Source organism: Gigantopelta aegis, chromosome 12 (assembly GCF_016097555.1).
Source record: "Gigantopelta aegis isolate Gae_Host chromosome 12, Gae_host_genome, whole genome shotgun sequence".
NCBI lineage: Eukaryota > Metazoa > Mollusca > Gastropoda > Neomphalida > Peltospiridae > Gigantopelta > Gigantopelta aegis.
Window position 1 is genome coordinate 36,075,488 of NC_054710.1, and position 25,821 is coordinate 36,101,308.

At 37.2% G+C, this 25,821-nt stretch overlaps 1 protein-coding gene across 1 annotated transcript in view; it reads left to right on the plus strand.

Moving 5' to 3' along the window:
• LOC121386531 (DNA repair protein XRCC1-like) overlaps positions 1-25,821 on the plus strand; it is a 36,739-nt gene that overhangs the window by 1,349 nt on the left and 9,569 nt on the right. The window contains exons 2-11 of the mRNA XM_041517467.1: positions 3,422-3,514; positions 5,687-5,794; positions 7,709-7,867; positions 8,522-8,584; positions 10,118-10,241; positions 14,288-14,412; positions 15,738-15,894; positions 17,384-17,552; positions 20,250-20,363; positions 24,512-24,603. Coding sequence (XP_041373401.1) covers positions 3,422-3,514; positions 5,687-5,794; positions 7,709-7,867; positions 8,522-8,584; positions 10,118-10,241; positions 14,288-14,412; positions 15,738-15,894; positions 17,384-17,552; positions 20,250-20,363; positions 24,512-24,603 — 1,204 coding nt within the window. The remainder of the gene's footprint in view (positions 1-3,421; positions 3,515-5,686; positions 5,795-7,708; positions 7,868-8,521; positions 8,585-10,117; positions 10,242-14,287; positions 14,413-15,737; positions 15,895-17,383; positions 17,553-20,249; positions 20,364-24,511; positions 24,604-25,821) is intronic.

The window sequence follows — 25,821 nt, forward strand, 5'->3', positions numbered from 1 at the left end:
ACATATTATTCTACTCTGAAAGTATATTGTTGAATATGCACACCAGTCAGAGTCAAAAAGGTTGGCCTGATCATTCCTTTAAGGAAATAACTTAATAAGAGACAAACTCACAAATGTCATTAAAATAGGCTTGTAAGTTCATTGTAATAGATTATTATTTATCCGATATTAAGATCTCCCAACATAAAACCATTTAATAAGTGATCGTAATATTAATAAATACAATGACACCAAAGTTGTAGACATCCATTTTTAATTTTGTCACAATGAATCCATGACGTTTTGCCCCCCAGCCAGTTCGCCCCCGGTCAGTTCGCCCCCCAGTTTGACCTGTTCGCCCCATGTACCAGTTCGCCCCCAAGATAATTCGCCCCAACTGTTTGCCTGTTCGCCTCCAAATATTTGTCAGTTTGCCCCCAACTTTTAGTCAGTTCGCCCCCAATTATTTGTTACTTTTAAACAATTATTGTACTGTTTCTTTAGAGGATGTTAAAGTGTGTTTGTGTGTGTGTGTTGTGTGTGTTTCTTTTCTTAGAGTGGAGGGGTTGTTGTCCTTCCACAATTTGGACTGATCATGAATCATGAGAATTGTAATACAGGGTTATATTTTTTTCAGATGTAATTAAACGTAGGGTGCCGAATAAGCATCGATATTTTTTCACAAATTCACAAACCACATCATCAACATTTATTAAAACATCCATTCCTGCCAGATATGATCTGTTTTAAGAAGAAAGAAATAAAACAATGGTTAATCAGCTACATAACCTTGATGCTGATTATGCATCTTCGGCTAACACCTAAGTGGCTTTGAACAGCAATTCGATATGGCCTCTTCTGGTGAGCATTATTCTAATTGAGGGATTATTGTGGGGGTTCTTTTGGCCACTAATTAGTAACCATAAAAACACTGACTGATTATAGTTAACAGGTTAACGTGTGATAATGGCCATAAAAGCGTGTACGACCAGCCTAGCCTGGCCTGTCATGACAGGCGTGTGCTACAACAGCTTGTTCTGAATGTGCACGTAAAACCCTATGACCTGACCTGACCTGCCTAGCTTGGCATTCGTATTCAACACAGAACAAACATATATGAATATATCAAAACAGAACTTTATTACACTCAGGCTGTTCCATGACCAATATAACCCAAACTGACTTGGGGCGAACTGGTACCTTTGTAGGGGCGAACTGGTTATGCACGTGGGGGTGAACTGACATCCTATTTGGGGGCGAACTGACTGGGGGTGGACAGAACTGGGGGCGAACTGGCTAGGGGGCGAAACGTCTGATACCCTGTCACAATTATTTACGGACAGTAAAGTTTGGGGTGAGTTGTCCAAACACTGGGGTGAGTTAGTTTTGGAGCGAGTTGACCTAAGGACTGAGGTGCATGGATGAATCCATAACGTTTCGCCCCCAAGGCAGTTCGCCCCCAGTTTCACCTGTTTGCCCCATGTACCAGTTGGCTCTCAGGTCGATTCGCCCCCAACTATTTGTCAGTTTGCCCCCAACTTTTAGTCAGTTCGCCCCCAACTCCCAATTTATTTATTACTTTTAAACAATTATTGTATTGTTTCTTTAGAGGCATGTTAAAGTGTGTGTGTGGTGTGTGTGCGTGCGTGCGTGTGTGTGGTGTGTGTGTGGTGCGTGTGTGTGTGTTTCTTTTCTTAGAGGGGAGGGATTGTTGTCTTTCCACAAGTTGGATGGATCATGAGTCAGTCTTGGCACCGATGATATAATCACCAGTTTAATTAATATATATACATATATATAATGTTTCTTAAAATTAAAAAGAATACTTTTACACATATAAACCACATCATCAACATTTGTTAAAACACCCATTCCTGCCAGAGATAGGATCTGTTTTAAGAATAAAGAAATCATTTTGAGTTAAAAGAGTTATGAGTATCTACAAACTATCAGAAATAAAATGAAATAAACCTCCACCTTATTTGATTTTAAAACATTGGTTAATCAGCTACATAACCTTGATGCTGATTATGCATTTTCGTCTAAACCCTTTTGTGGGGCGAAATGTCTGGTACCCGCATGGATTTTGCTCAAGATCAAACCGTGGCAGACCCATTTTTGTTCCACATTAACCAATGCCCCCCAACTTTTACTTCAACGGTCATGGTATGTCTTATCTGTGGGAAAGTGCACATAAAAGATACCTTGCTCCAAGCTCGAAACTGTTTAGCATATATATATATATATATATATATATATATATATATATATATATATATATATATATATATATATATATCATTGGATAACATTTTTCAATCCAGCCAGTGCTATACAACTGGCATAACAAAGGCCATGATATGTACTATCCTATCTGTGAGATGGTGCATATACAGGGCTAGCTCTGGCAGTCGCCAAATTCGCCAAATGTGAATTGGCTATACAGTGAAACCTCTCAAAACCGGACCCTCTGTAAACCGGAATTCCCTCAAAACCAAACATTTTTCGTGGCCCCTTTTTAAATATCTGTACAGACGAGAACTTCTGTAAACCGGATACCTCATAAAACTTGACTTTTTACTTGGTCCCGAGTGTGTTTGGTTTAGAGGAGTTTTACTGTAGTTGGCAAATTTTATTTTAATTTGGCAAAATAATTTTGGTATAATATCTGCCCGGTCCCCCCCCCCTTTATTATTTTTAGTTAGGATTAGGGTTAGGGGAGGGGGCACCGGGCGGATATTTTTCCGCCCCCTGAATGAAATCCCTGCATTTGCCCACGGCAGTCGGCAATGCCTTGGAGGTTTCACTTCTCCACAGCACTTATATGGCTTGGACTATTCAGGTGTTTTTTTCATTGGCATATCTTTTGCTGTGAACATTTTCTTAATTGCATGGGTTGGAATAGGTTTCCTTTTGACATTATGTCTGGGGTCTTTAACCGTACATGTACGCATACAGCTATTACCATATAACCATCGATAAAAATATGTTAAAGATGTCGTTAAATAAAAAAGACTCTTTCTTTGACCAAGTTTTACAAGGGTGGAGGGATGGGGGATATTAGACCTTACTGACGTTACAAGTTTGCAAGCTGAAAAACATGTCTGCATGTAGCAGTCAGGATTTCTGCCAGAGGGTAAAATGGGTATGGCACCATACCCAATTTTTGTTTTGCAGATTAATTTTTTTTTAAGTTGACCTTTTAACAAAATTAATGACTCTTAACATTACTGTATGACTTGCTCAACCCTATCCCTAAACCTAACCCATTTTCTTTCTGTGGGAGACCCCTCATACCCCCTATCAACTGTGGTTGCATTCGGCACACACATTGTAATTATTCAGTTTCACAGTGCCACACCCAATAATTTCTTTCCTGTGGAATCACTGGCAGTGTTTCCTACTTTGTAGCTAATACGGATTTCTTTTAATTTCTTGACAGAATAATCCCGCTGACAATCTGAAGAAACCAGAAGGCAGTTACAAGTGGAAGTGTGCAGCACCGGGGGAGAAGAGTATATCAGTGGTCCTACAGGTACAGTCTCACGTAACGTATTGAGTGAACTCATTTTGTGATTGTACAGGTACAGTCTCGCGTAACAAATTGAGTGCACTCATTTTGTGATTGTACAGGTACAGTCTCGCATAACACATTGAGTGTACTCATTTTGTGATTGTACAGGTACAGTCTCGCTTAACGCATTGAGTGAACTCATTTTGTGATTGTACAGGTACAGTCTCGCATAACACATTGAGTGCACTCATTTTGTGATTGTATAGGTACAGTCTCGCATAACACATTGAGTGCACTCATTTTGTGATTGTACAGGTACAGTCTAACGCATTGAGTGAACTCATTTTGTGATTGTACAGGTACAGTCTCGCATAACACATTGAGTGCACTCATTTTGTGATTGTACAGGTACAGTCTCGCATAACACATTGAGTGTACTCATTTTGTGATTGTACAGGTACAGTCTAACGCATTGAGTGAACTCATTTTGTGATTGTACAGGTACAGTCTAACGCATTGAGTGAACTCATTTTGTGATTGTACAGGTACAGTCTCGCGTAGCATTGATTGCACTCATTTTGTGATTGTACAGGTACAGTCTCGCGTAACGCATTGAGTGAATTCATTTTATGATTGTACAGGTAACACATTGAGTGCACTCATTTTATGATTGTACAGGTAACACATTGAGTGCACTCATTTTATGATTGTACAGGTAACACATTGAGTGCACTCATTTTGTGACTGTACAGGTACAGTCTTGCGTAACGCATTGAATGAACACATTGTGATTGTACAGGTACAGTCTTACATAACACATTGAGTGTACTCGTTTTGTGATTGTACAGGTACAGTCTCTTGTAACACATTGAGTGCACTCATATTGTGATTGTACAGGTACAGTCTCGCATAACACATTGAGTGCACTCATTTTGTGATTGTACAGGTACAGTCTTGCATAACACATTGAGTGCACTCATTTTGTGATTATTCTTTTCTCCCGCTCCCTCCCTCTCCCTCCCAACCAGTGCCCCAGGACTGTTCAGCATATTCAGTGATCATAATTTTCACAAGTTGCGGGATGTAGCCCAGTGGTAAAGCGCTCGCTTGATGCGCGGTCGGTAGGATCGACCCACGTCTGTGGGCCAATTGGACTATTTTTCATTCCAGCCAGTGCACCACGACTGGTATATCAAAGGCTGTGGTATGTGCTATCCTGTCTGTGGGATGGTGCATATAAAAGATCCCTCGCTACTAATGAAAAAATGTAGCAGGTTTCCTCTCTGTAACTGTCAAAAATGACCACGTGTGACATCCAATATAACCAATGATTAATAAATCAATGTACTCTAGTGGTGTCGTTAAACAAAACAAACTTTAATTTTCACAAGTGTTCAGACATGTCTGTTGGGAGGGAGAGGTGAATGTCAGTGTAAGAGATTTATTAGAAAAAAAAAAAAACCTAGATTGTTTATAGATCTATATTCACATACAAAATAAGTCAATCTCAGAATCAAGTTGAGTCTGTGATTTCAAGCCTTGATTGATTTTTTTTTTATTGACCCATTTTAAAGTTGACCCATGAGAAACAGGCTACATGTAAATATTACAGTATTTCTTATTTTCAGCAAATGCGAGTCCTGAATGGCTCATACGTATAATGTTTTACAATATTTGAACAAAAGAAAATTATTTTAGCAACTTCAACCTTAAACATTAGTATTCCATTTTTGAATGTATATTATTCATACTATACACCCATTAACTAGGTACTTTTATTTTATTAAGTTGAAAATAATTACGATATTTTTTTTTTTTGATGTAAAAATTATTTTAATACCAGGACTGCAGAAAGCACTCGCTCACTCACTTGCCAAATGTGAGTAAAAATTCTGACGGACGAGTTTAAAAATACAACTATCAGCCAGATGGTCTACCTGTCTTTCTAATTTGGTTTGCCACGTGATGTTGATCACTTGCCAAATGTTCTCAATAATGTTTTGTCAATATATCTCTCTATTAATAAAATTTGAAGTGAAGACACTGTATGTTATAATATTGTTAATAATATGTTGTTCTATAGACTGCCGGACTAGTAGAAATTCTGGCGTACTAATAAAGTTTAGTTGGTTCTGGTGCGGCGGGCTACTTAAATATTTTCCATTTGTGCACCCCTGAATTCTTTGATTTCAGTTTGAGAAGGCGTGTCAGATCAGTGCAATTGATATCGGCAATGAAGGGTCGGCATTTGTCGAAGTTCTTGTTGGTAAATCTACAGCCAGCGGAGATCAAGATTACCAGGTGAGGTTTTGATTGACAACTCTAGCCACACCCACAGTTAAGATTGACAACTCCAACAGAAAAGGTTGACAAGTATTAACCTTTAGACTACTGGATTGATTTTTGACAAAAACCATGTTGAGTGGGTACAAGTTTATAATTTTTACTGACATATATTCACTTAAATGTTTTATAAATACATAAAATAAAGTTCATATTTGAATTGGTAAGTATTATTTTCGTGGGTTTTTATAATTTTAATGATATTTTATATCAATTAATGTTGATTAAAATGACGCACAAAATTGAAAAAGTTGCATTTACTTATGGGCATTTGTGGCCAGCTGTCCAGTATTTATGTCTATTATTCCCGATAGCAGTGGTCTTCTGACCAGAGTTGTTTTTAAACAAACGAACTACGATTCATATCCCAATCAATTTATCAATTTATTATCAAATTAGCTGTCACAATCAGCTATCGATCCCAAACAATAGCCGCGACGTGCCGCCATTGTTGTCAGGTGAAAATTCTTGCCAAAAACCTCTTTTTCAACTCAAAATTACAAGCTATTTTCAAAACAAAAACAAAAAACTAAAGATACAGGATGCTGAGTTGTCTTCTGTTCTCTGTTATACGAGTCTTTCCGGTCAATGTCGTGTGCAAAACGGCGGGAAATATGAATTGGGGAATGCACTGTATACAGTGTACAATATGTCAACTAGTATGACATCGGGCGAGATATCTTGCCTGCAGTAGTCAGAAGGTTAAACCAATCTTTTGTTGGAAGTTAAATGTTAGTTATGCAACTTAAAATTCTTGCGAATCATCATTTGGACACATGGTGAAGCAGCAATTGTAGTAAACACTGTCTGTCTGTCCTGACAAGTAAAAATGTGCTTGGACAAGCGAATTGTATTTCAATAGGTGTCCTGTATAGGTCTAGCTCTGGGCCTACAGAAATTTCCGCTAAATTATCTATAAAACTTAAAAAATTGCAGAAACCCAATTATTCTGTAATAAAATATAATTATTATATGAAATTATTTTGCCAAATTAAAATAAATTTCGCCAATTGTTTTTGAAATTTGCAATTGGCGAATTTGGCGAGTGCCGGGACTAGCACTGTTGTGGACAAGTAAAAAAAATTCATTGCAGTTTCATTTTGAGCAGTCAAAAACATTTTCATCATACTTGATTGAGGCAAACCATTTATTTGGACAAGTGAAAATATTGGTGGATAAGTACATTTCTAGATGTACTTGTCTAGTGGACTAATAAAAAATTCTGCTTATTTCTATCAATGTGAAGTATTAAGCATTCTGAAATTAATAGAGGCCAACTTCAGAAAAAAACACCTGATTAAATTGTACTAATTACAATACATGTACCTGATCAATCAGTTATCTGCATGTAGGGGACACTCACAGGAACTGACTGTCAGTCGGTTTAGGATCGATCCCCGTCTGTGGGCCCATTGGGTTATTTCTCATTCCAGCCAGTACACCACGACTGGTATATCAAAGGCCGTGGTATTGTCTGCATTAAAAAAAAGTGTAGCAGGTTTTCTCTGTTGACTATTTACTTACTTTACTTACTTAATCCTCTTCGTGTGCGGTCACACATAAGGCTGACACCAAAGAACGCCAATGTTGTTTGTCCGTTGCAAGCTTCGTCACCTGGCCCCAACTCCATCCAAGAGCCTCCTCTGATGACTACATGTCAGAATTACCAAATGTTTTACATCCAATAGCCAAAGATTAATTAAACAATGTGCTCTAGTGTTATCGTTAAACAGATCAAACGTCTTCTCACAGGAACTGACTTCGGGTTACCTAAGATCTTGAAATATTGCCCCCTTAAAACTTTGCCCAATTGATTTTATTGTTGTTTTCTGCTCTGTATTGCTGCCTAAAGATTTGTATATTGAATTTCAGGTAATTTTAGTTGCATCATCCTTCATGAGTCCATTAGAGAGTCGAAATGGAACAAACAGGAACTCGGTTCGAATCTTTGGTGCCGACAAGCTATCGAAGATGGTGGCCAGCGAGAAATGGGATCGTGTGAAAATTGTTTGTACACAACAATTTAATAAGGTAAATACTGATGCCAAAGTCATTTTAAGTTTTAAAGAAGCAATTACAGCTTATTAATTTGGCATTTACTTGTGGTTGTTAAATTAGATTTTTGGAGAATTTACGATATACATGTAATATATTTAATGAATGTCAAATTGAATTTCAGTTTGTATACCCAATTGTGTAAACAGCTACCACATGGTAAAATATCTGACCGTTACACACACACACACACACACACATGTATTGTTAGTGTTATTTTTAAGGTTAGTGTTATACATATGTATCAATATAATGGGAAGTAACAGTCGGAAATCTTTCCAAAAAAAGAAAAGAGAAGCAATAAATATTTTGTGTCTATTCAGCTTGTTAGTGTTGAAACAATTTTAAACTTCCGATCTCTTTTGAGACACCTCAACTACTCAACTATTTCTGAAAATTAATAAATTAAATTTTTTAGCAAGACATTAATTACAGCAACATGATTTCTAGCTGGTATAAATAAATATAAACTGCAGTGACTTTGAAAACTTGTCATTTTATAAATCAATAACGGTTAAACTGATTTTATAATGGGTAGACACTAGTTGTTGACATAAATATGCAGAACACTGGCTGAAATATGATTTGGACTCTCTTTTTTGTGTTTACTTTTATTTGTGTATTTTTCAGACATCACAGTTTGGTCTATCTTTCATCAAGTTCCATTCTCCATCTGACGGCAAGGAAGGGGAGGTAACTGGTGTTGTATTTCTGTAGACTGAAGGAGAAATAGTTCTCTGCCATAATGAAGTAGTTTAGCTACTCTTTATAGGTTCCATTAGACCAAATCAATTCCTATTGCCGATAATGTTAACGTTTACTAATAAAACTGATATAAGCAGCGTTTCAACACACCCAGGAAGTACAGCAATAGAAAGTGTGGCACCTCACATCTAATCTAGCTGCAAGAAAATGGGGGGTCACGTATCATTTAAGAGATTTAATTTATGTTTTTAATAGCAACCGTCATTTTTGCTGAAAATTGCAGTTCCATTTTTGGGGGTACCCCGCATTAGTTTCAACCTCTGGTATATACTGCATAACAACTGTATGACAAATAAAAGTGTATTTATTTATTGTCAATGGATAATAGTATTTGCACAAATAATCAATGTCACATATTACTACCAATCACACCCACAGCTGCTTTTACTCCGTAAATATTTGACGGTGCACGTCGAACCTCGACACGGTACTCTCTTCTTTGGTACTATGCAACCTATAATTCCAATGAACCAGATTTGTTCCTCTTTCCCAATGAACCAGATTTGTTCCTCTTTCCCAATGAACCAGATTTGTTCCTCTTTCCAATGAACCAGATTTGTACCTATTTCCAATTGAACCAGATTTGTTCCTGTTTCCCAATGAACCAGATTTGTTCCGATTTCCAATTGAACCAGATTTGTTCCTATTTCCCATTGAACCAGATTTGTTCCTATTTCCCATTGAACCAGATTTGTTCCTATTTCCCATTGAACCAGATTTGTTCCTATTTCCAATTGAACCAGATTTGTTCCTATTTCCCATTGAACCAGATTTGTTCCTATTTCCCAATGAACCAGATTTGTTCCTATTTCCCATTGAACCAGATTTGTTCCTATTTCCAATTGAACCAGATTTGTTCCTATTTCCCATTGAACCAGATTTGTTCCTATTTCCAATTGAACCAGATTTGTTCCTATTTCCCATTGAACCAGATTTGTTCCTAAATTGCTGTAGGTAGAAATGATCACCAACAGCACAAAAGTGCTGTCGGTAAAACTCCTCAACAATGACAAAATGTATACACCTGGTGTATATTATCTGCCAGTATTAAACATTTATGCATTTGAAATATGTCTACATACAGCAAAATAACCTTTCAGTCATATTTATTTGCTGCAAATGTTAATTAAAAAATAATTGCCATAGGCAGACTCAAAATTGCTGTCGGTGGGCCATTTCACCCATGACGATTCTTTACAAAATTGCTGTCGGTGGGCCATTTCACCCATGACAATTCTTTACAAAATTGCTGTGGGAGACAGATTTTTACGTTTGAAATTTAGAAATTCAGATCATCTTGCAGTGGTAATTTAGTACAGTTAATAAGAAAGTAAATGCCCAGTAAAGACAAAAATAACGTCACAAATCAATTTTGTTACAGTTTTTTGTGTCAATGCTGCTCATTGCTGTCGCGAATTTCAAGCTTTGACAGTATATAAGAAGTATTAAATTGTTTTCCAGACAAAACCGGCTGGACAGCAGACGCTAGGAGCTTTCCGTCTGAAGTCTGAATCAGGAGATGATATCCCAGTCGGGACTCTGTTTGCTCACCGTAAAGAGAAGACGGAACCAACGCCGCTGAAAGGTAAAACATGAAAGAAAGAAAGGAATGTGGGTTTAATTATGTCACAGAACATTTCTAAATTACGGGTGTAGATGGCTGGGATCTACAGGAGTTGGTTGCAATGCTCATCTGAAGTGCTTCAGTGAAATGGGTTTTTTTTTTTTTTTAATGACACCACTAGAGCACAATGAATTACCGTATATCTTCGCCTGTAAGTCGATCTCGGCTATAAGTCGAGTCCCTAATTTCAAGCCCTGAAAACGTATTTTTTTATTGACCCGTTTATAAGTCGACCCATGAAAAACTACTTATAAATATTGAAATATTTCTTATTTTCAGCACATGAGAACAATAATATTTGAACAAAAGAAAATTATTTTACAAACTTCGGTTTTCACGTTTTGTACATCGCAATATAATCAGACTATTCCAATCAAACTATCATTATTACATAGCATCAAAACGAAATATTCCCTTAGTAGAGAGTGAAAGCTGTTTGACTGTTACTGTATAGTACTGTACAGATGGTTTTGTGCACAGACAACAACTTTATTTATAAACCCTGACAACAGATCACTACGATAAAACTGAAAGTATCACGTTTTGCCGCCATATTAATACATGTAAGGAGGATAACTCTGGAAAGTACACTGGTTTTTGTACCAAATGATGTGTGTCCCTATTGCTCTAGATAGTGAACTGCAGAGATCAGTCTATTTTAAGGGAAAGCTCAGTAATATTCATGAAGTTAATCACCGCCAAAACATTGTTTGAACAACCATTAATGCCAGTGACCAGATTTCAAAATAAACTCAGGCAACAGGTAGTTAGTATTGTTTACATTTTTACTATTAGTGATGACTGTTAATTTAACTATGTGGACTGTTGTCTTGGCATGTGAGTGAGATCGTACGCCTTTTCGCATAACCAAAACCGTTCTGATGCCAAAAAAAATAGGTTATAAAAAATAAATGTGTCAAATTAACATATTTGAGTATAAATACATGGCATACTTCAACAATAAAACTTGTAAAATAATCCCCAAAACAGTAATATTTTTTTTTGAATTTTTTTTACCCTCTTATAAGTCGACCCCCCAAGTTATAAAATAATTTTTGGGTGAAAAAAATTCGACTTATAGGCGAAGATATACGGTAATCAATAGCCAGTTGATGTCACCAGTGAAAGGAGTGAATCTTCTTGGTGGACGCATTCTCTGATTAGGTTTTTGTTTTGGCCCTATGATTGGTATTTCAAATACCATGGTATATGCTGTCCTGTCTGTTCGAAAGTGCTTATTAAAAAATCCTTTTCGTCTAATGCCAAAATGTAACAGATTTCATCTGAAGACCGCATGTCAGAATTAGCAAGTTTTTAATCAGCATGTCTTAAACTCGGGACTAGCTCTGGCACTTGCCAAATTCGACAACTTCGATTTTAAAAAACAATTGGCAAATTTTATTTTAATTCAGTGAAATATTTTCATGTAATAATTAACGTTTTGTTCATTTTAATAGACAATTGGCGAAATGTTTTGCTTATATGAAAGTTATATGCTTTCTGCCAGAAGTAAACATCTCAGCCATTTTTTGTTACAAATCTGTCCCATTACAAATATTTGATATCAAATAGTCCATAGTTAATTAATCAATGAACACTAGTCGTATCGTTAAAACAAACTAGCTTTGTGTAGCCTTTCCATGTCTGTGTCTCAAGGGAAGACCCAGGAAATATTTTAGAGAGGGGACTAAGGACAAAAGGGCATATTGACCAATTCCTTGAAAAGGGTACTTCAATAAAAATTGTAGACACATTATGAAAAAAAGGGGGCACTTTAATTAGTCCCCTACCGGTCCAACCGGAGGAGACTATAGGTTTCATCTCCGTCCGTCTTTCTGTCTGTCTGTGTCTTTCTGTCTGTCCATCTGTTCCACATATAGTTTCTGGATGTTTTTTTCAGAAGGCCTTGAGATATTGAGCTGAAAATTTGTATATAGCTTTATAATGTACTGTTACAGTTTGACTTTCATGGCGATTTTCCCATTTTTTTATGGAGTTATGGCCCTTGTACTTAAGATATGTGAAAAAAATAAATTCCGTATTTTTGTTTTAGAAGGCCTTGAGATTGAGCTGAAATTTTGTGTATAACTTTATAATGTATTGTTACAGATCATGTTTGACTTTCATTGCATATTACCCATCTTTGATGGAGTTATGGCCCTTGAACTTAGGAGATGTGAAAATTAGTTTTTCGGACTTTTGTTTTGCAATGCCTGAAGATATTGAGATGAAATTTTGGTTATTTCTTTATCATGTACTGTTACTGATCAAGCTTATCTTTGATTGTGATTTACCCATTTTTTACAAAGTGTAATTAAGGAGATACAGAGCTTCTAGAATTATTATAAAATCCACTAGCCATCGGATCAGTGATTTAAAAAATGTACTAGCCATGATTAAAAATTCACTAGCCCTACTTTACTTTAAGTTAATGCAATTTTACTAAATAATAGTAATAATCAGATATATCACCTAAAGATGGAGATAGACCTTAAAAACACTAACATTGCGGGGTTGAGGTAGGGGCAGGATATTCATATTTACAAAATAGACTTAACTGCAGCATTTGACCTTTTTTGTTCACTAGCCGTTGGGCATGGCAGTAGTAGTTATTTACTAGCCCAACATTAAATATCACTAGCCATAATCTAGAAGCCCTGGGAGATATGAAAAAGTGTTGGGTTTGGTAGGGTACGTGTATTGCTTTAGGACTACTCTCATAATGCATCGGTTTGCAGGCTGGTAGGTACTGGGTTCGGATCCCAGTCGAGGCATGGGATTTTTAATCCAGATACCGACTCCAAACCCTGAGTGAGTGTTCCGCAAGGCTCAATGGGTAGGTGTAAACCACTTAAACCGACCAGTGATTCATAACTGGTTCAACAAAGGCCATGGTTTGTGCTATCCTGCCTGTGGGAAGTGCAAATAAAAGATCCCTTGCTGCTAATCGGAAAGAGTAGCCCATGTAGTGGCGACAGTGGATTTCCTCTCAAAATCTGTGTGGTCCTTAACCATATGTCTGACACCATATAACCGTAAATAAAATGTGCTGAGTGCATTGTTAAATAAAACATTTCTTTCTTTCTCATAATGCATGGGTTTTTTTAGGGTGAGGGACTGGTTCCCCATCTCTGCTTTGTTCGATCTGCCATTGAGTCTTATCAGAGTGAACTATAGGGTTTTTTTTCATGGTGAGGGACTGGTTCCCCATCTCCGCTTTGTTGGATCTGCCATTGAGTCTATCAGAGTGAACTATAGGTTGTTTTTTCAGGGTGAGGGAATGGTTCCCCATCTCCGCTTTGTTGGATCTGCCATTGAGTCTATCAGAGTGAACTATAGGTTGTTTTTTCAGGGTGAGGGAATGGTTCCCCATCTCCGCTTTGTTGGATCTGCCATTGAGTCTATCAGAGTGAACTATAGGTTGTTTTTTCAAGGTGAGGGAATGGTTCCCTATCTCCGCTTTGTTGGATCTGCCATTGAGTCTATCAGAGTGAACTATAGGTTGTTTTTTCAGGGTGAGGGAATGGTTCCCTATCTCCGCTTTGTTGGATCTGCCATTGAGTCTATCAGAGTGAACTATAGGTTGTTTTTTCAGGGTGAGGGAATGGTTCCCTATCTCCGCTTTGTTGGATCTGCCATTGAGTCTATCAGGGTTTTTTTCATCTTCTGTCCATTCATCTATCCTACATAGTTGTCCGTTCTTTGTTGGTTTTTTTTTTACAGTGCCTTAAGATCTTGAGCAGAAATTTTATGTATAGGTTTATCATGTACAGCTACAGATCAAGTTTGACTTTTTAATGTGATTTACCCATTTTTGACAGTATTTTGATTTTCATGGTAATTTATTCAAGGGCCATAACTCTGTCAAAACTCAAATTTACCCATGTTTAGCAGTTATGGCCCTTGAACATACTTTTTGGGGGTGCCTTGTAAGGGACATGTTTTAGCAGTCCTCTCGGAATGCTTGTTTTATCTGTAATTTATCTCTACAAAGTTTCACAATTAAGGTGCTGCTGCTGTGAGGGCTGCCTCTAAGCTTGCCGAAGATTCCAAACCAGCGACTCCAAAACCATCTGTGACGTTGAAACCATCGGTACCATCAAGTCGTTCTGCCGAGACGAAACCCAGTCCAGTGAGTGTTTTGTTTGTAACCGTTTGTTTTGACTGTCCTTGTTAGTGTGATTTTCCAGTGATCAATTGGATCAGTTTGGCGAAAACGACGAAATGACGTCATATTTCAAATGCACAGTCTGAGCTAGGACTGGAGAAGTATCGTCATGTTATGACGTCGCTTCCCAAAATTATGTCATTACACTTGTTATTACACATGTGCTTCGTATGAATATTATTAACTCGTTTATGTTGAACCACATGGATAATAAAGATGCATACAGGACCATCAAAACTCACACATAGGAACAACTTTGGATGGTGGTTGGTCCAAAACAAACTGCAAAAATTTCACATAATTAGAACTGAATCATACCCGTAATTTATTAATTAATACAGATTTGGTTTTCCATCAAACTCCTGACCAGTACTCTTGTTCATTTGTGTTGTATCCTCTGACCCAGCCAGTGTCCCATGACTGGTATATTAAAGGCTGTGGTATGTGCTGTCTTGTCTGTGGGAAAAGTGCATGTAAATGATTCCTTACAGCTAATACAACCAGTCTCGACTTATTTTGATGCCTGTTCTAGATCTGTGAGGTGTTTAACACCAAATCAAATCGGGGGCGGGACGTAGCCCAGTGGTAAAGCACTCACTCTATGTGCGCCCATTGGGCTTATTTCTCGTTCCTGCCAGTGCACCACAACTGGCATATCAAAGGCCTTGGTATGTGCTACCCTGACTGTGGGATGATGCATATAAAAGATCCCTTGCTGCACATCGAAAAGAGTAGCCCATGAAGTGGCAACGGCAGGTTTCCTCTCAATATCTGTGTGGTCCTTAACCATATGTCTGACCCTATATAACCGTCAATGAAATGTGTTGAGTACGTCGTTAAATAAAACATTTCCTTCCTTCCTTCGAAATCAGATCACATAAACACCAATAGTAACATGCAACATTCCAATTAACAGACACACTTGCGGGAGCGGGATGTAGCTCAAGCAGTAGCATGTCCGCCTGTGAAGCAGTCGGTCATCGGATCGATCCTTCTCAGTAGACCCATTTGCAATTTGGGCTATTTTCCGTTCCAACCACTGGTCCACAACTGGTTCATCAAAGTCCGTGGTATGTACTGCCCTGTTTGTGGGAAAGTGCATACAAAAGACCCCTTGCTGCTTATCGGAAAGAGAAGCCTATGTGGCAGCAGCAGGTTTCCTCTAAAGAAATATGTCAGAATGACCATATGTTTGACGTCCAATAGCCAATGATAAGATAAAAATCAATGTGCTCTAGAGGCGTCGTTAAATAAAACAAACTTTGCTTTGACACACTTGCATATTGCAGGCAAAACGTAAGCACAATGTGAGCAGTGACGAAGAAGAAGCGCCAGCCCCGGCCATGAAGACGCCATTACGTAAACAGTCGACCAGCATCAGTTCGACATCCACAACGTCCAGCAGACACAGTCACGAAACACCACCGCCACTCAAGAAAACTAAATGTACAGTCTTAATTTGTTACACGTAGATATTTCTGGATAGTCCTGATAACAGTTAATTTCTGAAACCAACAAACAAGTAATTGCTCCAAGTCGTATTGTTTTTGTCTCTTTAATTTGTTTTTTTTTACTTTTTGTCTCGTCTTTTTGACGACATCAACTTTTGCATTAGTTCAGTGTTAAAGTTTTGCATTTAGGTCAGTTTGTGACAAACTATAAGTTCTAGGTCAGTGAAACTTGGTTTATAGTTGCACTGAAAACATTTTATAGTAAGCGAGACATTTAATTCTTATAGAATTCTTGTTTAAATATTATGTGAAATATGTAAAGAATAACTGGTTATGGCTTTAAATATAATTTTAAATTATGTAAAGAATAACTGGTTATGGCTTTAAATATAATTGTAAATATGTAAAGAATAACTGGTTATGGCTTTAAATATAATTTTAAATTACATAAAGAATAACTGGTATGGGCTTTAAATATAATGATAAATATGTAAAGAATAACTGGTTATGGCTTTAAATATAATTTTAATTATGTAAAGAATAACTGGTTATGGCTTTAAATATAATTGTAAATATGTAAAGAATAACTGGTTATGGCTTTAAATATAATTTTAAATATGTAACGAATAACTGGTTATGAATAACTGGTTAGGGCTTTAAATATAATTGTAAATATGTAAAGAATAACTGGTTATGGCTTTAAATATAATTTTAAATATGTAACGAATAACTGGTTATGAATAACTGGTTAGGGCTTTGAATATAATGATAAATGTGTACTGACGTAAAGAAATTAATGATTTTAGTTTCATTTGAAGTAATTCATGATTCTTGTGGTATTTAGCAGCCATCTTGGATTATGGTGTTGGGTTGTGGGGAGGGGAGGTAAAAATATACTGTAAACCCTGAAAACATAAAAATATATTTTATGTGTCAGTGTTTTTGCTAGAATTATTTTTTTGGGTATGGCGCTGTGGAACCGAATGCAACCACAGTCAGCATACAGTATGAGGGGCCCCCCCCAGAAAGAAAATGGGTTAAGTTTAGGGTTAGGGTTAAGAAAAGCATACAGTATGAGGGAGCCTCCCCCAGAAAGAAAATGGGTTAAGTTTAGGGTTAGGGTTAAGAAAAGCATACAGTAATGATAAGAGTAATTAATTTTGTCAAAAAGTTAACTGAAAATAATAAAATCTGCAAAAACATTTGGTTATGGGGCCATACCCGTTTTACCCTCTGGCAGAAACCCTGTATATTGTTTTAAATATACTTATTTATGTCCACCATTTTTATTTTGTGACAAGTTTGATTTTAAATGTGGTTTTTACTTCAAAAACGATAATGACCCTGAAAACCAATATAAATTACATTATAAGACACATTCAAAGTAAAACACTCATCACAGAGTGAAAAAATCTACAATTTCTGTACTTGGTGGGACCTAAACAACTTCAAGTTTAGTTTTTCATTATTTGCTCTCTTCGCAGCCGAACCGCCGAAACCATCACCATCGAAGGAATTCTCTAAACTGATGGAGAACGTTGTGTTTGTCATCAGCGGATTCCAAAATCCGTATCGAGGAGAGATTCGGGAGAAAGCGCTTGAGATGGGGGCGAAATATCGACCTGACTGGGGGCGTGGATGTACGCATCTCATGTGAGTTAAGGAAGTAGATACTTCATTTAAGGCGAAGTCGTTCTCACAGAAGTTTATGCATGAATATATATTTTTTTCATACCCAGATGAACGTAAAAGAAATAACAGACAATACTTATATTTTAATTTGAAACATACTTACTAATAATAGCATTAAAGGAGCAGACCCTAGTTTCAACTCATAAAAATGGACACTAAGTTTGGTTTGGATTAACGTTACAAGACAGTGAAACAAGAGTCCGTGACATTGAAACAGTAAAATACCCTTAAAAATAGACTAAAAACTCAACTCCAATACTGTTATTTCTCAAACGCACGTGCGTTTTTAAAAATATGAAATGCATTTTGTGATATTAGAAACACCAGAATAACCAGAAACACTTCGGTTGTACGGAAATAGATAATCTAAACAATAAATTATAAGTAATGTTTGATTTCAGTGATCATAAACGGCTCTAATAGTGAAAAATATGCTGTAGTGTTTAGAAACTAGGGTATGTCCCTTTAAAAGTTAATATTTTATTTTGAATTATTTGTTTGGTTAAAACAGTAACACTCAGTAAGACAAATTACCACTATGAAATGATGTCATCAGGTATGACGTTCCCTGATGACGTAATTTTTACATTCATCGAGAAATTAACAAATTCCTGTTGCTATGGCTGGACCAATGGGATGATGTTAAATTGTAATGAATGTAAGGGAAATTTAATTATTTATAGTTGCAACAAAACCATTTAGTGTATGTATACTGATGGAAAGCAATAAAGGATCACACAGATAGCAACAAGAAATAAAAAAACGTAAAGTTTGTTTTATTTAACGACGCCGCTAGAGCACATTGATTTTTTTATCTTATCATCGGCTATTGGACGTCAAACATATGGTCATTCTGACACTGTTTTTAGAGGAAACCCGCTGTCGCCACATAGGCTACTCTTTTTACGACAGGCAGCAAGGGATCTTTTATTTGCGCTTCCCACAGGCAGGATAGCACAAACCATGGCCTTTGTTGAACCAGTTATGGATCACTGGTCGGTGCAAGTGGTTTACACCTACCCATTGAGCCTTGCGGAGCACTCACTCAGGGTTTGGAGTCGGTATCTCGATTAAAAATCCCATGCCTCGACTGGGATCCGAACCCAGTACCTTCCAGCCTGTAGACCGATGGCCTGCCACGACGCCACCGAGGCCGGTCAACAAGAAATAATGACGGCATCAAAAATCAATATATATTGTCAGAAGTTGACTGGGAACATATGGGCAGCACAGTCAACACTACAGACGTTCAATCAGGGGTTTCCCCAGACGCATATGGCATAGGGGGCCACTATGCCTCAGGTGTGTAAGTAAGTGCTTTGGCATCATGTAAGGGCCTTAAATCAATTGCCACTACACTTTACTTGGCTACATGTAAAAATCAACTGTTGGCTGTAACAACTTTTAAAACTTCACCGTACACAGGTATTCACACTTCTAACAGGTGAAACATGTCCTTCATACCTAATTAGGTGCAAGGCCCTCGGCACCCTTTCCTTTAACAACAGTCGATTACTATTTGTCATAGACAACCAAGCACTGAAAATGTAAGCTTTTTAAAAAATATCCTGGGGAAAGGTCTGTTCAATCCCACATTACAACTTGGTATGAAATACAGACATTACTACGCTAGTTGTGAATTAAATTTGGTCTACAATTCGATGTGTTCCCTTACTTGTTTCCATCAGTATATTTTGTATGATGCTTTGCAGTACTTAGTAAAAACAAAAGTAAGACTAACACTGTTAACTGGTTATTAAGAATACGAAGTAGACAGTAAGATAGAAAGAAAGAAAGAATTTATTTAACAATGCACTCATCACATGTTATCGGTGGTTATATGACATCAGACATGGTTAAACACTAAGACAGATATAAACCATAGTTAACCTTGATCTTTACACACAATTTCTCGCTCTAGCCAGTGCACAACGACTGGTATATCAAAGGCCATGGTATGTGCTATCCTGCCTGTAGGATGGTGCATATAAAAGATCCCTTGTTACTAATGGAAAAACGTAGCGGGTTTCATCTCTGACTGTCAAAATTACCATATGTTTGACATCCAATAGCCGATGATTAATCAATCAATGTGCTCTAGTGGTGTCGTTAAACAAAACAAACAAACTATACACACATTGAAAAATAACACGTGATGATTATTACCCGTCGTAAGTTCTGCCTGGATTTCTTTTCCTTGTTTATGGTTTATAATGTACAGAAACGTTCTTGTTAAAGGGACATTCATGAGTTCGCTGCATTGTCAGATGTTTCCGAAGGAAAAAATATTTCTACAATTGAGCTTACATATTAAATAGATTTTCTTGTTTAGAATATCAGTGTCTGTATATTCAATGTGTTTCTGATCGTCTTAATATTTGTAAGAAGCCCAAACTGGACTTTGATTTGTCATCAAATAAGTTCGTACGTACAAAAAAATATTTTTTAGCAAATAAAATGAAATTTAACCTAGTACAAATATTAGAACGATCAGAAACACGTTTAATATTCAGCCACTAATATTCTAAACAAGAAAATATATTTAATATGTAAGTTTAATCGAAGAACTATTTTATTAGTCGATAACATCTTAAAACATTGCCTCAAACTCAGGAATGTCCCTTTAAAAAAAATAAGTGTTTTATTTTCCTGTTTCAGATGTGCGTTTGCCAACACACCGAAATACAATCAGGTTCAGGGAAAGGGAATTATCGTCAAGAAAGACTGGATCACCGACTCCTTCAAACACAAGAGACTGTTGCCATGGAGAAAGTTAGTGGCACTTGTTAAGTTTGTTAGATTAGATGGCAACGAGCCCATTCCGTAAGCTGAGGGTCACAATAAAACAGGGCTCATACTTTTTCCTCATCAGTACAAACTCAGTGCTGTAGTGGTTAAGCTATCAAACATAAGACTGGTAGGTACTGGGTTCGCAGCCCGGTACCGGCTCCCACCCAAAGCGAGTTTTAATGACTCAGTGGGTAGGTGTAAGACCACTACACCCTATTCTCTCTCAATAATGACTAACAACTAACTCTCTGTCCTGGACAGACAGCCCAGTTAACTGAGGTGTGTGCCCAGGACAGCGTGCCTGAACCTTAATTGAATATAAGCATGAAAAATATAAGTACTGTCCTGAACACCTGTGCTAAGATCACTTCATAAAACGGAGGTCCAGAATTGATTAAATCATATATCTGGGGTTCACCTGGCCCCCACCACTAGTTCAGCCCTTTCTGAATTCTATTTGTAATACTTACATTGATATGATTTTTATCACTCCCTCATATGATTCTTGTTCCAGCCAGTGCACCACAACTGGTATATCAAAGGCTGTGGTATGTGCTATCCTTTGTGTGGGATGGTGCATATAAAAGATCCCTTGCTACTAAATACTATATGAAAATTGTATATATACAGATCCTATGACTGTACGGAATCCAATAATCTTTGGTCCTGGTGATGTCATGTGCGGATGTGACAACTACATAAAATGAGAGGAAACAATAATTGACTTGATTAGAAAATATCGTAAAAAAAACCCCTATACCCCTCGGGTCTGCATTAGCAATGATGTACTGATGAGGCTTAACGATTTGCTACCTACAGCAGTTTTCAAATGTTTTTGCCAGAGGCAAATCTAGGTATCGCATCACCGTAACTGAACCACGATGGAGTGAAATACACGTCATCCCTCTCGGCAATTATAGTTTTTGAATTATGGACTATTGCTATAATTCAATTATTTATCACAAAATGTCATTAATAAATGGAGTATGGTGGTTATGAAGATGGTTGAATAAAGTACATTTAGGAACAAATCTAATTATTTTTGTTCAGGTAATACTTCGTTAAACCATTAAATAGGTCAGTGGTCTGTGACAATATGCCTTTAACCCTAATAGGATAACAAAAAGTAAAGTTTGTTTTATTTAATGACGCCACTAGAGCACATTGATTTTTTTTATCTTATCATCGGCTATTACACCTACCCTGAGCCTTGCGGAGCACTCACTCAGGGTTTGGAGTCGGTATCTGGATTAAAAATCCCATGCCTTGACTGGGATCCGAACCCAGTACCTACCAGCCTGTAGACCGATGGCCTAACCACGACACCAGTGAGGCCAGTAAAAATAGGATAACAATACAACAAAAGAGAAATAATGACATTCTGTTATACAAATATTTTAATTGAGTGACATTATTATAGTCATAATTACATGTTTTTCCTTCATTGACTGCTGGGGTCCAACCACACCGCAAAATACTATAGCCCAATTGAAAATTGTATATCTACAGATCCTATGACTGTACAGAATCCAATAATCTTTGGTCCTGCTGATGTCATGTGCGGATGTAACAACTACATACAATGAGAGGAAACAATAATTGACTTGATTAGAAAATATCGTTAAAAAAAAACCCTATACCACTGGGGTCTGCATTAGCACTGATGTACTGATGAGGCTTAACGATTTGCTACCTACAGCAGTTTTCAGATGTTTTTGTCAGAGGCCAGGAGCTCACAATGAGCTATTCTGCACCTGCACACCGCTCTTGTTCCAGTATATCATCTTTCTTATCAATTATGTAGGATCATCTAACCTTGTATGCTAGTACGACTTGGGATGGTGGTGTTTTTGTGTACCATAACTAGGTCACCGTGACCTACTTTTTATGCATTACTGCACATTATTTTCCTTAATTAGAAATTGTTTTTAATCTATCCATTCATTTAATAATAATTTAATCATCCATCCAATGATCTGTTTATCCATCTACCAATTCATTCATCCATCCATTCTTTCATCTATCCATCCATCCATTTATTTATCTATCCTTACAGTGTGTGTAATATTTGATTATCACTTTCTAAGTCCATCCATCCTTCCCGTCATTCATCCATCTATACATCAATCAGTCAGTCAGTATTACCATCCATCATCATCCATCCATTCATCCATCCATTAATCTTGCCATCCACCCATCCACCCATCCAGCCATCTTATTACATCCATCCATCCATCCATCTATCCATCCATCCATCCATCCATCCATCCATCCAATCATCCATCCATCCAATCATCCATCCAATCATCCATCCATCCATCCATCATGATCTGTCCATTCATCCATCTATCAATCTATCAGTCAGTCTTACCAGCCATTCATTCATTCATCCATCCATCCATCCATCCATCCATCTATCCATCAATGATTAATAAATCAATGTGCTCTAGTGTTGTCGTTAAACAAAACAATTTTTTATATTTTACATCTACCCATTAAGTTGTTAACACTTGCTTTGGGTGGGAGCTGATACCTGAATACAAAGACCGTACCTGCCAGCCTTAAGTCCAGTGTTACAATCAGTGCACCGCAACTAGTCAAATGCTGTGGTGTGTGCTTTTCTATCTGGGAAAGTGCACATAAAACATCCCTTGTTGCTAGTGGAAAAATGTAGCAGGTTTCCTCTCTAAGACTATATGTCAGAATAATCAAATGTTGACATCCAATAGCTGTTGATTAATTAATTAATTCTAGTTTTGTCGTAAAACAAAAACAAACTATGCTATCTTACATCTTCCCATTAAGTCGTTAAAGCTTGCTTTGGGTGGGAGCTGATACCTGGATACAAATCCAGTACCTGCCAGCTTTAAGTCCAATGTACTGCCAGCCTTAAGTCCAATGTACTGCCAGCCTTAAGTCCAATGTACTACCAGCTTTAAGTCCAATGTACTGCCTGCCTTAAGTCCAATGTACTGCCAGCTTTAAGTCCAATGTACTGCCTGCCTTAAGTCCAATGTACTGCCAGCTTTAAGTCCAATGTACTACCAGCTTTAAGTCCAATGTACTGCCTGCCTTAAGTCCAATGTACTGCCAGCTTTAAGTCCAATGTACTGCCTGCCTTAAGTCCAATGTACTGCCAGCCTTAAGTCCAATGTACTACCAGCTTTAAGTCCAATGTACTGCCTGCCTTAAGTCCAATGTACTACCACCTTTAAGTCCAATGTACTGCCAGCCTTAAGTCCAATGTACTGCCAGCCTTAAGTCCAATGTACTGCCAGCTTTAAGTCCAATGTACTGCCAGCCTTAAGTCCAATGTACTACCACCTTTAAGTCCAATGTACTGCCTGCCTTAAGTCCAATGTACTACCACCTTTAAGTCCAATGTACTGCCAGCCTTAAGTCCAATGTACTACCAGCCTTAAGTCCAATGTACTACCAGCCTTAAGTCCAATGTACTGCCAGCCTTAAGTCCAATGTACTGCCAGCCTTAAGTCCAATGTACTGCCAGCCTTAAGTCCAACGTACTGCCAGCCTTAAGTCCAACGTACTGCCAACCTTAAGTCCGCAAGGCTCAATGGGTAGGTGTAAACCACTTGCACCGACCAGTGATCCATAACTGGTTCAACAAAGGCCATGGTTTGTGCTATCCTGCCTGTGGGAAGCGCAAATAAAAGATCCCTTGCTGCCAATCGGAAGAGTAGCCCGTGTAGTGGCGACAGCGGGTTTCCTCTCAAAATCTGTGTGGTCCTTAACCATATGTCTGACACCATATAACTGTAAATAAAATGTGTTGAGTGCGTTGTTAAATAAGACACTTCTTTTTTCTTTTTTTCGTTTCTGTCCTTGTTTCTGTTGTCTAGGTATCGTCTTGGCAACACAAATTATTCGTCTCTGTCCTTGTTTCTGTTGTCTAGGTATCGTCTTGGCAACACAAATTATATGTCTGTGTCCTTGTTTCTGTTGTCTAGGTATCGTCTTGGCAACACAAAGTATTCATATCTGTCCTTGTTTCTGTTGTCTAGGTATCGTCTTGGCATCACAAATTATTCATCTTTGTCCTTGTTTTTGTTGTCCAGGTATCCTCTTGGCAACACAAATTATTCGTATCTGTCCTTGTTTCTGTTGTCTAGGTATCGTCTTGGCGACGCCGACTCACCCAGTGAAAGTTCAGAAGACGAGGCTCCAGTAACACCCGTTAGTCAGAAGCCAGTGAAGCGAGCAGGTTTGTAAATTTATAGAAATTATTCAGTTAGTTAGAGAGTGTTTTTAAAAATGTCCACTCCAAACCCACAATATATAACTATGTCACTGACATTCCTCTTTTACAAAATATTTATTTAAGAATTTATATTTTTGTTTAACCTTTAGAATACTAGATTAATTTTTGACAAAAACCAAGTTTATAATTTTTACTCACATATATTTACTTAAATGTTTTATAAATACATAAAATAAAGTTCATATGTCTCGGTAAGTATTATTTTGGTGGGTTTTTTTTGTTGTTGTTGTTGCATTTCAGATCAGTTAGTGTTGATCAAAATTAGGCAAAAAATAAAAAAAGGTACAGACATTTGTGGCCAAATGTCCAGTATTAATTTCATTTCCCAATAACTGTTTTTCTGATCAGAATTCTTTTTGAAAAAACACACCACGATTCATATCCCAATATTTGATGATTTTTGTTATTGGTAAAACAATCAAATTTATTATCAAATTAGGTGTCACAATCAGCTATCGATCCCTCAGAATGATCATGACCGCAATGTTCCGCCATTGTTGTCTACAAAAATAATTGCAAAAAACCCCAAAATTTTAACTAAAAATTCCCAGGTATTTTCTATTGAAAAATTAAAAACTAAAACTACGATATTCTCAATTAATGCATTTCCTGTTGTTCTATTATTATTTCCTGTTAGTGCCATGTGCAAAACGGCGTGAAATATTAAATATGAATGTATACAGTGTACAGTATGTTGACTTGCGTGATGTCGGGCGAGATATCTTGCCTGCAGTAGTCAGAAATCTAACTTGAAATCTAAGACTAAATGTCAAAATTACCAAATGTTTGACATCCAATAGCCAATGATTAATAAATCATTGTGCTCTAGTGGTGTCGTTAAACAAAACAAACTTGAAATCTAAAACTAAATGTCAAAATTACCAAATGTTTGACATCCAATAGCCAATGATTAATAAATCATTGTGCTCTAGTGGTGTCGTTAAACAAAACAAACTTGAAATCTAAAACTAAATGTCAAAATTACCAAATGTTTGACATCCAATAGCCAATGATTAATAAATCATTGTGCTCTAGTGGTGTCGTTAAACAAAACAAACTTGATGTCTAAAACTAAATGTCAAAATTACCAAATGTTTGACATCCAATAGCCAATGATTAATAAATCAGTGTGCTCTAGTGGTGTTGTTAAACAAAACAAAC